General features: G+C 55.0%; 1 protein-coding gene across 2 annotated transcripts; it reads right to left on the minus strand.

Annotated features, from left to right (window-relative positions):
* Nucleotides 1-108: 108 nt before the first annotated feature.
* RNF40 (ring finger protein 40) lies at nucleotides 109-12,034 on the minus strand. 2 transcript variants are annotated; one of them, XM_025854043.2, is made up of 20 exons: nucleotides 11,879-12,034; nucleotides 11,566-11,769; nucleotides 10,977-11,144; nucleotides 10,700-10,841; nucleotides 9,817-10,023; nucleotides 9,170-9,291; nucleotides 8,922-9,068; nucleotides 8,754-8,828; nucleotides 7,712-7,831; nucleotides 7,434-7,613; nucleotides 7,115-7,250; nucleotides 6,134-6,255; nucleotides 5,624-6,051; nucleotides 5,420-5,537; nucleotides 5,152-5,301; nucleotides 4,772-4,984; nucleotides 4,563-4,688; nucleotides 3,489-3,629; nucleotides 3,277-3,378; nucleotides 109-1,379 (listed from the first exon to the last, which is right to left on the minus strand). In XM_025854043.2, the coding sequence occupies exons 2-20, from the start codon at nucleotides 11,695-11,697 to the stop codon at nucleotides 1,203-1,205; spliced, it is 3,006 nt and encodes a 1,001-aa protein (XP_025709828.1). In that variant the 5' UTR covers nucleotides 11,698-11,769; nucleotides 11,879-12,034; the 3' UTR covers nucleotides 109-1,202. The 2 variants fall into 2 exon arrangements, with proteins under 2 accessions (XP_025709828.1, XP_073744259.1); XM_073888158.1 differs by having other exon boundaries at nucleotides 8,754-9,068.
* Between the last annotated feature and the right edge of the window lie 206 nt (nucleotides 12,035-12,240).

Below are 12,240 nucleotides of genomic sequence, written 5' to 3' on the forward strand. Positions count from 1 at the left end.
TCTGCGCCGGCCCTTGGGGGTTCACATGCCAGCCAGGGCAGCGACCGGAGAAGTGTAGCAGCTAAAATCTGGGACCACGTTTAGGGCAGGAAGCCTGGCTACTCGGAGTGTAGGCTGAGGGTTGGATGTTTATTCATAACAATTAACAGCCTATACAAGAAATCTCTAGAGCAGGGCCTATGGGTCTGAATGGACCCTTGCACCTGTCAGCAGCTCCACCTTCCAGGCCCCTGCCTGTGGCCTTCACAACCCATGGGAGTTTGCTTGGGCAGGCAGCACAGGAAGCATCTTGGGGACAGGCTCAGTCACAGGGCGTTAGATGAAGCTCCTCTACCTGGAATGATTGGAAGTTGGCCCAGCCGCTAGTCTGTCCCTTCCCCTCCTGGGAAATTCCGCCTCCACTGCAGTTAAAGCCATTAGGATGAATGCAGGGTCCAGGCTGGGGACCCACTGGAGTCTTGGGAAGCATGAGGTGGGGGGTGGGGGTGGGCTAAGTGGGCTTGGGAAAGAAATAGAGATGGGGGGGAGGCTGATTAGAATAGAGACTGATGATCTTCGTTCAGCACTCCTGAGATGAGGGCAAGGTGACTGCAGCAGCCAAAGTTCCCCAGAAGAGGAGGACCGTGCCCCCCCCCCAGGGGGTACCTCCTTCAGCCCTTAGCATAAGAGCCAGACCAAAGAGCCCAGGGAACTCCACAGGAGGGAAGCCCCACCCAAGCTGGGAAAGTCTCCCTGGGCCCCGGAGTTAAGGGCCTGGGGAAACTGGCCCACCCCTGGTCCTCACTTGTGGGTAAGCAGGTAGTGAACGCACCTCCTCTTGGGTAGGAGGTCACAGCCTGGGGGATTTCACCCTTTGGACTAGGATGGGCCCACGGAGACAGCTGCCTAGGAGTCAGCCTGTGGCCAAGGGTTAGGGCCAGCTTCCAAGGAGCTCAGCTGAGTGCTCCGCTCAGAGCAGACCCTTCCTGCAGGGCAGGTGCCCCTTAGGCTACAGCTCTGACTGGGGGGGAAAGATGGAACTGAGCTTGACGGATCTCACCCCCACTAGCACGCACTGGGACCCCCAAACCAACTAGGTGGAGTGGGGCTGGGCCCACAGGGTCTGGAATGGAGGGTAGGGGCCACTGAACATGAGGTGGGGAGGGACTGGAGGCACAGCCCCCAGGGTCCGTGGGTGTTCCAGAGTCCCCTGAGTTACAGGTTCAGCTGATGTAGACGCGATGGAAGTCGTGGGCACCAAAGGCCGCGTTGCACTTGGGGCACTTCCTCTGGCGGGCCTCATAGCGGCCCCGCACGCACTCGAAGCAGAAAACGTGGAAGCACTTGGTAAGGACTGCATCCTTCTTGCGGGTGTTACAGCAGGGGCAGGTCAACCGCGCCTGGGCCAGGCAAAGGCATCAGCTCGGGCACAGTCCCGATGGCACCCAGACCCCAAGCTGACAGTAGGAGGTGGTCCAGGCTAAGCCCACCACATAGCAGAATCCATCTAACTCTCCCCAGAACCCTGAGAGGTGGGGCAGAGCACTCTCCAGATAAGGAAACTAAGGCTCAGAGGCCGAGCAAGCTCTCAAAACTAGAAAGTAGCAGAGTCTGAATTCTACCCTGCTCAGTGGTGGCCAGCAGGCAACATGTCCCCTCCCCTCTCAAAGCTGACAACCCACAGGCTCAGCCCGGGCTCCTCTGCCCTGGGGCTTGATCTCTCACCCCGCTGGCCTTCTCTGGCAAAACCCCAACTGTCTACCTTCTCTTCATCTGCACCTGCTAAGTCACAGATGGGCATAGCAGTGCCACTAGAAATCTGCCGTCTCTACCCTCAACGGGTCCACCCCTGGCGCCATCCAGAGATCCGGCTGGGTCCCTGGACTCACTCCTCTCTATGAAGGTTTTGCAAATCTCTCCTATCCTGAAACCTCCCACAGGCCACCAGATCTCACCTCCAACTCCAGGAGTTCCCTCAACTCCAAATTCCCCAACATTCTTCCTCTGCCCTGCTTGAAATCCCAGCCCAGCCTACTGCCCCAGCATCGCCTCTTCCCTAGCTATCAAACCACACCCATCCAAGTCCATCTCTTCTGGAGAAACTTTCCTCTCCCTCCCCACGGCTGCCCCCCAGCTGCCTCTGCTCCTTCAAGGCCAAACCACAGGCTTCTCTTCCTCTGCCTATCACTTAAGCTTTGAGGTTCCTAAGGGAAGAGAATGACCTGTCCCATGCCACAGACCCTCCCTGCGTGACCACAGTTGTATGTAGCTCCCACTGCTGCCTCTACTCATAATCCCCCAAACCCCTGTCGTCCAGACAGTCCCTCTGCTTCAAGTGCCTTCTCAGCCAGCCTCCCACAGGTACCTCATTTTCAATATCCTGGAGACACAACACTGTCCACCAAAACCTGCTTCTCCACAGTCTTCCTAATCCCGTATGTGCCACTTGTCATCCCTCGTTTCTCAAATCAGGAATGCAAGCATTCTTGATATCTCCCTCTCCCTCACTCCATCACTGAGTCCAAGCACTTCTGCCTCCTGAGTATCTCCTGACCTCCTCTACTTGTCACTAACACCCCACACTAGCTCCCTGTCCATTTTTGTCTCAATGACTCCAATAGCCTAAAAAATTTCTCTGCCTCTAGTCTTCACCTCCTCTGTACCAAATCTAACAGCAAATCAGACCACATCACTCTCTGGTTTAAAACCCTTTGATGTCTCTATACTGCCTATGGGATAAGCCAACATCTCCTCACCATACCCTTCAGGATCTGACACTGTCCAAGGCCCCCAACCTTCCTGCTCCCCACAAAACCCATGTTCTGTCTTCCAACTACGGTGTCCAGCAATCTGTCCTCCAGCACACCACTCTCAATGAAGGGCCTCTACCTCTGCCTTTCCCGTTGCTGGAATCCTCTCACCCTCATTCCTCAGATTTTCCTTGGATGACATTCCTTCCAGGAAGCCTACTAGCCCCCAGAGCTGCCATGCACCCCTGGCCTCTGCTATTGCAATGCTCATCACTCAGAATACTTAGCTTCCTCCTCTAACAGGCAGTCAGTTTCAAGACATCTAAGACTAAGGCTCGTTCCTAAGCCCTCCCACACCCAGCGGGCACTGTGCCTGACACAAGTAGTGTACGATACTTGGTTAGTTGTTCGATTCTCCACAACCAGGGTTCTGCCCACTTTTTGCTACTTATTTCTGGGGCCCCCAGACTATCCACTACAACTCTCACCAACTCCCCATCTAAGATTTCCTGGGTTGATGGGGCACAAGTCAGCCCCACAGCCCCACCTTGTACTCCTTGATCTCCTCCTGGAGGATTTCATCGGCATCTGCATAAACCTCCACCTTCCTCTGCTTCTCCAGCTTGCGCCGCAGCCGTGAGATGTCCTCCTGGAGCAGGAGAAGGGCTAGGCTAAGCGCAAAGGTTCTCCTCTTGCACCACCCGCCTTGAGGCCACATCAGTGACTCTGAACCACACTGCCCCTGCCCCACAGACACACCTGAGCTCTCTTGAGGTTGAAGCTCTCTTTCTCGCGAGCAGCCCGGCTCTCCGCCAGGCAAGGCTGGATCTCTCGCAGCCGTGTCTGCACGTACTCCAGTTGCACCTTTAGATCCTCGGCCAGCTGGGCTGCTTCCACAGCCTGAGGTGGGTGGGACAGGAAAGGGGGGGGGGGGCGTTCACCTGAGCTTGGGGAGTCAGGCGTGTGGAGCCATGGTCCACAGATGCCTGTTCAAACGTTCCAGTGACTCTTGCTCTTGGGATCAAGTCCAGTATCTTCACTGGAGTTAGTCCTGCCTCCTGACTTCTCCACCTTCACCTCCTCCTATTCTCCACAGTTCCTGACACACTCACTTCTTCACCGGCACAACGCTCTCTCCTATCTTTCAGCCTCCACGGGGCTCTTCTCTCTGCTCCCCTCAACTCCCGCAACACACTTATTTCTTTCCAGTGGCCCCCTCAGGCCCCAGCTTATATTCAGCTCCCGAGACAGGCTCCCCTGTTTTTCTCTCACAAGACTTACTGGGATCTGCAACAGCCTATTTTACCTGTGGGATCGCTGGCTGGTTATCTGGCCCTCAAGACTGCAGGTTCCCACTTCTGGTAAGACCCTCCTGTTCCAGGTTCTCCCCAGCACTCAGTGACAGGGGTTCATAGCAAGGGCACGAATGATACTGCCTTAACTAATGAATTAAATGGGGAAGATAAAAAGCCCAACAGGGAAATGAAAATGAAAACCAACATTGATCTTAAGCCTCTGCCATGACCTAGACGTTCCTGAGGTTTAATACAACTATGTGACAACGACCAGCATCCCTACTTCACAGCTAACCAAGAGAGTGGGTTCTGGAGCCAATGAGATCAGCCCCAATTCCTGGTCCAATCTTTCTTGAGCAAGTCAGCTGCCTGCCCTAAGCCTCAATTTCCTCACTGAGAAAAGCAGATAATAACAAACACCATCTCACGATTGTTATGAGACCAAAATGCAACCCAGCAAAGACAAGACTCAGCACAGGAGGGCTTCGGCTGCGAGCCACTGTCCTAGGTTGCTTTCTCCCCTTGGGCCTGGCCTCACCTTCCTCTTGTTGAGCTCCAGGGCCTGGCTGCGCAGCGTCAGCTCCTTCTCCACACCCCCAAGGCTGCCCTGCAAGGCCCGCTCTTTCTCCTCCAGCTTCTGCACGGTCAGCAGCTGGGCATCCACCTGAGGTCGGGGTGGTGACTCAGTGCTAGGGAGCCGCTGGCCCCTCCAGCTCCACCCTTTTCGAAAGCCCAGGGTGGCCATACCTGGGACTTCAGGCCCAGAACTTGCTCGCCCAGCTCATCCTTCTCCTCCCGCAGCAGCTTGTGAATCTGGTTGGCCTTGATCCGCTCAGACATCAGCTTGAAGTTGGCATCATCCTTTTCCCGTAACTGCTGTAGCAGCCTCCCATTTTGCTCCTGCATGTCTTCAAAAGCCTGACCAGTCACATCCATCTCTGACAGCAGAGCCTCCTCTTCCTGTGGTAAACGGGCAGAGATGAGGTGGAACATGGAAGATGATCATGGGGAAACCACAGGAAAACAGGGCTGAACAGGGTGGCCCCGGACCATCTGCTGGAAGCACTCAACAGGGAGTTAAGGGAATCCCAACATTCAGAAGCAAGGGGACCACAAGGGGGTCGCACCTGCTTGGTAGCACCCAACTTGCGCTGCAGGTGTTCGATCTGCTCCTCCGCCTGCCGAATGCGCCGCAGGGCGTCCTCATCTGCAATTTTTTTGCTCTCCCTTCTGTCCCTTTCCTCCAATTCCCGAATACGGCTCCGTAGTTCATCAACCTACAGCCACCAGAGAGTTAGCTCTTGTCACTGCTCCCCACTGACCTAGGGCTCTGCTCTGGTCAGAACTCCTCAGGGCAGCCTCTGTGCATGCCCCACAGGCCCTACCTGTCCTCACCTCAGCCTTGGCCTTGCGTTCAGCTGCCATGAGCTGCACCTTATCCCGCTGTTCCTTGGGTGCTGACTTGTACATGTCCAGTAGCAGCTTCATCTCCTTCTGGCTCTCCTGGGCCTTCCTGGGGAGGCACAGGAGGAAGGCTTGGTGAATGGGGCTGGAGGCTACTTCAATAGGGGTGGGAGGGAAACAGGAATAGGGCCTCACTTGAGCTCTGCTCGGAGACCTTTGAGGAGTTCTGACTCCTTCCTCTTGGCCTCCTCCACCTTGGCCTTCTCCCGATCAGCCCTTGAGAGAGCTGAGGCTACAGATGGGGGTCCCAGGCCAGGCCCTTCCCGCTCTCGAAGCTCCCGCTTGGGCCTGGCCTCAGGTTCTCGGCCCCGGGAGGAGGGGCCCTGGGACCCAGGAGTTATGGCCTGGGCATCTTCCTCAGAGGGCACCAGCTCCTCCTTCTTCGCTGAGGAGGTAGTAGTGGTGGTGCCAGGCACTGAAGCCATCTCCTTTCTGCCATCGGGCGCAGTGACAGGGCCCGGCCCACCCTCTTCTTTCCCTGGGGCTGGGGCACTGAGCCCAGAGTCTTCTGGGTGGCCCAGGTTGGGGATGGAGTGGGTGGAGCCGCTGGCCTGGGCCCGGAGCTGCAAAGACAGAGAACAGGGCTGAGGTGAGACAGTGCTCACCCGGTCCAGCCAAGACTTTTCCCAGGCAGCCCCCTCTCACCTTGCCAATCTCCGCCTGCACTTCCCGCAGCTTCCGCTTGTACCGCTGGGCATCCCCCTTTAGCTGGTGGTTGTGGTTTTGGAGGCTGCTGATCAGGTGGCGCATCTCACGGTTGATGGGCCCTAGAAGAGGGATGGGAAGGAGTCAGACCGGCCTCTGCATGAAGGGCCCAACCCCTCAGTGGGGGAAGAAGGGGAGCCACAGCCATCACTTCCACTGTGGACGAGAGGGAAACTGAGGCCGTACATACAGTGTGATCTCATCAAAGTAATAACCCAGGCTTGAAAAAAGCTCACCCCAAACTAACTTGAGACTGCCTATTTGTTACTTCTGTTAATGTAAATTTTTCTAGTATTTCCAAATTTCCTTTAAAGGAACATATAACTGTAATATTCACCAAAGTAAGTTAGTCTGCTTCTTCCGTATTTTTAAACAAATGTCACTTCTTTCACCTCTCTAGCCTTCCCATCCAGAATCATAACCCCTTTCTCCCAACACTTCCTATCTTTCTTCCCTGCTTTGTTTTTCTTGACATATTTGCCACTACCTAACATACGTGGTCTATTTCTCACTTTGCTGCCTTCCTTTACTACAATACTACTCCACAGTAGCAGGGATCGTCTGCGTTTTGTTCATGGACATAATCCCAAAGCCTAGAAAAGAGCCCGGCTCATAGGTCTTGTTCAAAAATCCTTGTGAAATGAACGACTACCTCTAAGAGAAAGACACCGTAAGGCCAGAGAACCACGGAGGGGGCCAAGAGTTCATGTTCTGGCGGTGCGTGCTCGGTCAGCCACTTCAGCTGGTTGTGACCCTCACTGGGCCTTTGAGCCACGTGGTATGATCCCTGTTTTGGCCAGGGAGAGGAGGCTGTGCGAAAGGAAGGGGCTCAACCCCTCGCATCTGGATAAGCAGCAGCCCCACACCAGGGACCAGCAATCCCAGATAAGGCCCCACCTCCACCCTGTCCTCACCACATACCTGCCTGCTCGTTGGCCGCCAGGTTCTGCTCAAACTCGATGCGCAGCATCTCGTACTCCTTGCGTACCTGCGCCAGTGTGTCCTCCAGCTGGATAACCTCTGTGCGCAGCTTCTTCTGCAGCCCCAGCTCATCGCTCTGTAGGTTGAGGCATTAAGGACCCACACAACCCCTCAGCCCCCTGGCAAACTCCTCTCCTCTTCCTCCCCCACCTCAGGCCTCTGTGGCTTAGGAAGAATTTATTCCCAAGGGACCCCTGGCAGCACACAAGGCCTGCAAAGGCCAGCAACACCTTGACCCTGGTCTGTTCCAGGGCCATACCTCCATGTGCTCAATGTGTCTTAGGTGGGAATTCTTGGTAGCCAGCAGCAGCCCCCGGGCCTCATCAAGCTGGGTCTTCACTTGCAGAGACTCGTTGTAGAGCAGTGAGAACTGGGCCTGCAGCATTCGGTACTCCCCTGTTTCCCTCACCACCTCCTCGGGAAGGCTCCTCAGGGCAACCTAGGACCAGGGTGCCCAAAAGCGATCAGCAAGAGGATTCAGGACCCAGCCGCTACACCTCGCAGGTTCAGGCCCTCCCAGTCCTAAACAGAGCCCACCTTGAGGCGCTCATTGGTCCGCACAGCCCCCTGAAGTTCGGCCTGCAGCTTCTCCAGCTCTGCCATACGGCTGTTGGCCAATTCCTGGTTTTCCTCCAACTCTGCATTCAGCATCTCAAACTGTGGAATGGGAGGAGCTGTGGGAGGCAGGGCCAGGCCAGGATGCCTGCTTCCCTCACATCACTACCACATGTGGGCAATGATGGATTCTGAAGCCCCACGGACAAGCCAAACCCAAGCACTTTCCTAAGGGCTCCCAGGTAAGTGGGAGAAAATACTGCATGGTCAGTGCTGGGAACCAAGGCTCATAAGTGACAGGGAATCAGGGGAAGCCTTCTTGAAAGACCTGAAAAGGAACCTGAAATAAGGAGTTAACACGGAACAGTGAACCTTACTGTATCAAAAAAAATGTGCAATGAACAAGAAGTGAGAGAGCCCTCTGTGAGACACCTCCTTCAGCCAGCCAGCTAGGAATGCCAGTCAGCTCCAATATACTTTCACTTGTCTATCTTTTTCCTAAGATTTATTTTCATGTGTGAGAGAGAGCACGTGTGCACGTGTGGACGAGTGGGGGAGGGCGAGGGGTAGAGGGAGAAGCAGGCTCCCCGATGGGCAGGGAGCTCGACACGGGGCTCAATCCCAGGACCCTGGGAGCATGACCCGAGCCAAAGGCAGACACTTAACCAATTGAGCCACACAGGCGCCCCCATTTGTTTCTTTTCTATGCTTTTCCTTTAGGTCGCCTGTAACCACCTGATGAACTATCTTACTTCTTGTTTGTTCCCCCCACCAGAACCTAAGCTCCATGAAACCTTTGCTTTTTGTCTCTTTTGTCCTCTGATGCTTACTTCCAAGCACCATGCTTAGGACTTAATGTTAACAATTACTTATTAGTTACACAAATGAATAAAACAGAGCATCATGAACGACAAGGAAGGGACTCAGACCATGCAGATGGTCTGTCCTTAATTCTGAGGGCACTTTCATGGGTGGGGCAGAGAAAAGGTTACAGGTGGGATTGGGAAGAATGGTGCCTGCTCACCTTCTGCATGCTGAGTGTAATCTGGCCCCCCTGGAAGCCGGAGGAGCTCCCAGACACATAGTAGCCAGAGTTGAGCTGTGGAGAGACAGACCGATGGGGGTGGAGGAGAGAAGCGAGGGCTCCACGTACCCAGCCGTGGCTCCATCTGACCCAGCACCCCAGCCCCACCTGCTCCAAGGCCTCCGCCAGGTGCTTATTGAGCTTCTGCTCACGCTTGCGCAGCTTCTCTATGTCCCACTGCAGGTCCTCCACCGTCGTCTCCATCTCCAGCACCTTGGTCTCTGCTGATGTCACTTTATCCTGGAGCTCAGAGTACTGGGGACAATGACAGGGTGAGATGCTTAGAGGAGGGGACTTGGCTCCCTGAGAGCCTTGGTGCATGTCTAACCCAAACCCTGCCCTGATTTTAATCCCACCTCCAACGAGATGCGATGGTGCTTCTCTTGTAGCTGGGTGGCCAAGTCCTGCAGCCGCCGGTTCTCACGACCCAACTCCCGCGTGCGTGCCCGAGCCACCTCACCGGGGGGCTCACTGTCCCCTGAGAAGGCAGGGCTCGGGTAAGAGCCAAGTCCAGGGCAATGGGGCAAAGTACTAACTCATTCTGGAGTCTGCTATCCACCAGCTGTCTTGTCAATTTCTCATGACAAAGCCAGGAGTCTGTGTCTCCACTGCACAAAGGAGGAAACCAGCTCAGAGAGGACAGCCATCTGCCCAGAATGACAGGACTAGGGCTGGGAGAAGCCTGTCAGCCTGCAAAGCCTGGGCCCTTGCTACTGTGCCTTGTGGGTCAGCAACTGCAACCAAAATCTGTGCAAAGGGTTCTAAAGAGGTCTCCAGCTGGAAGCCCTAGCCCCATAAGCATCAACAACTCCCACCCAGCTCTCTCGAGCTCAACCCCATGAACCAAAGGCAGAGCCCCATCTACAACCTACCCCTTTCCCTGAGTAAGTGGCTGATTTATTTCTTGGAGAATTATGGCTGCCTCTGGGCTCGGGCATTGAGAGGATATAAGCAGGACACAGATGGGGACAGACACCTCCGCGGCAGGACACAAAAAACTAACCTCGGCTGTATACTCGCTGACAGAGTTCCTCCACCTGGCGCTGTAGGCGGTCTGAAGCCTCTACGACACGGGACACGGCTGCTTTGGAGAACTCCATTCGGCCCTGGAGCTGCAGCTCCACCTCCTCACTACTGCTGGCGCCCAGTGCTACCACAAAAGCCAAGGCTGGCTCACTGAGGGGGGGCCGCAGCTGCACTGGCAGGGGCTCTGCGAGAGAGGGACAGACCCTCATGAAGACCTCAGGAGGAGAACAGCAGCAGTCACCACCACTCCATAGCAAGTTCCAGACTGAGCCCTTCGACACTCTACGGCCACTGAATCAGCACAAGCAATACCCATCATCAATGTGAAACTACGGAGGCTCAGAAAGCTAAAGTAATTTCAAGGCCACAGGGCTTCCAAATCATTCCTCAGGGAAGACTTCTCCGCCTTCACAATCTAAATTAGAACCACACACGAGTGCACATACACTAATTCTCTTTCAAGGGCCCCTCTTCTTTTTACTTATTGTTTAAAATCACTTCCTCCCTGATGGTAGAGGCAGTATTTCTTTGCGCTTATCTTTATCTCTTCCGAGACTGTAACAGTACTAACTACACAGCTAACACTCAATATTAATACTTTTTTGAACCAAATGAGGGTCAAACATGACACGCACTATGAACCAAGTCACTCAGATTCCACAGCCTGGGGCCTGGGTTTTTACTGCATTTCGCTGTCCAAACATGAAGTCAAATGTGTGTGTGTGTGTGTGTGAGAGAGAGAGAGAGAGAGAGAGAAGGGTGGTGGGGGAATTCAGAAGACTAATATAAAAGTTCCCTCCTTTCCAGGACCGTTCCCAGGACTTAATTAAGCTCCCCAGATCCTAGGGCTCTGGCCCTACCCCTCAGCTCCGATGTCCCTGGCTCTGTGAGAGGGGTCTCATCACGTGTCGGCCCCTCCTGGGTCCCAGGCGCCTCTGTCCCTGAAGACAGCTCCCCCTGGCTCTCATGGTGTCGGAGAAGGGCTTCCACAGTTTCATCCAGCTGAAGGGAGAAAGCACCAAAAATATTATGAATCCCTCAGGTGCTTCCCAGCATGATACTCCTTTCCCAGAAGAGTAGTCTGAGGATTGGCAGCTGGATCAAGGCCAGGTCTTGGGAAAGCAGAGGGGCATCCACCTGGGCCCAGTAGCGATTGACAATGAGGAGTGTGGCATCATCTGTGGCCTGCCGCTTCTCCAGCTTCTCAATTCGTTCTCGGAGTTCATCTTCACAAGCCTGTCGCTGTTCCAACCGCTCTGCCAGTTTCTTGTTCTTGAACTGCAGAACCTTCAGGTCCATCTCCTCCTACCAAGGAAAACAAAGGGGACGAGGAGAGGGTCAAGCAGGGCCCAAGAAACCAATCACAGAGAGAGACAAAAGAAAGCAACTGGAACGGAGAAGACAGTATCCCCAGACTAACCACTAACAAGATTTAAAGAGATTCAGGCACCCACAGAGAAAGCATCTTAATTGTGAGGAGATCAAGTTCTGCTTCGCTTTCTAATTCTCAAGTCTTTGACAAGTCACACGCCCTCTGGGAATCTGTTTCCCTATCTGTAAAAAAAAAAGGCAGACGTCATGTCCTCGGTTTCCTTCAACAGAGTGTTCTGTAAAGTGGATCCTGCTAAGCTTGGGGGAACTGGGAGTAAAAGTTCTAGACGATTTGAGCGGAGAACAGAGATGGGAGTCCGGCAAGTTGTGAGGACTGGGGCAGGAGCCCACGAACCGTGGAAGAGATGCCCCCAAGACGGATGGGCTCTATAAGCGTGGTCGTGGTCTTCTCCTCGCGGCTCAGCTTCTTCTCTGGGGGCCCTGAGCCACCGTCGCCGGCGGCGCGTTTGTTGCCGGGTCCAGACATGGCCGCGGCTACGAGGAGCGGCGCAGGGTCTCCCGAGGGACGTCAGGCAGGCGTAAGCGGCACTTCCGTCACCTGCAGAAGACAGAGAGCAGATATGTAGAGGTGGCCAGCGCTCCGCAGCCCCAAGCCTCCCCCGCACACATCTGCTGGATCCCGACCCCGCCTGCCCCTGGCCCCTCACCGGCAGCAGGATCAGCCTAGCGCCATCTTGGACTTCACCAGACGTCACCGGCCTCCTCAGCCCAGAGCGCAAGCGCCGCAGGCAATGCCGGATGTGGCGAAATTTCATTTCCTGTTTCTATTGGTCGCGCTTTGTCCCGCCTCTCGGGCCCCGTTTGGTTTCTTCCTGAACACCACCTCTTTCTCTCGGTGATTGGCCAGCCGACAGTTCCCGTGGCAACTGACACCACACTCACATCCTCCAGCCCTGAGGGCATCGCCTGCCTCCTGTTAGCCACTTTGAAAAGAGGGCACGGGGGCGGGGCTTGAAACTTGTTGCGCACGCGCATTCTCTTCTCACTGATTGGCGAACGTCCTACACTT

The sequence above is a fragment of the Callorhinus ursinus genome, unplaced genomic scaffold (assembly GCF_003265705.2).
Source record: "Callorhinus ursinus isolate GAN/ISIS: 27379988/994484 unplaced genomic scaffold, GSC_fseal_2.0 scaffold87, whole genome shotgun sequence".
In the NCBI taxonomy this organism is placed as follows: domain Eukaryota; kingdom Metazoa; phylum Chordata; class Mammalia; order Carnivora; family Otariidae; genus Callorhinus; species Callorhinus ursinus.

Excerpts from the sequence above, each read along its gene's own strand:
- RNF40 (XM_073888158.1), bottom strand. The coding sequence starts at position 11,697 with ATGTCTGGACCCGGCAACAAACGCGCCGCCGGCGACGGTGGCTCAGGG. Across the intron at positions 9,292-9,816 it reads TCAGCGAGTATACAGCCGAG|GGGACAGTGAGCCCCCCGGT; the intron begins GTTAGTTTTTTG and ends CTGCCTTCTCAG. Across the intron at positions 6,052-6,133 it reads TGCAGGCGGAGATTGGCAAG|CTCCGGGCCCAGGCCAGCGG; the intron begins GTGAGAGGGGGC and ends CTGTCTTTGCAG.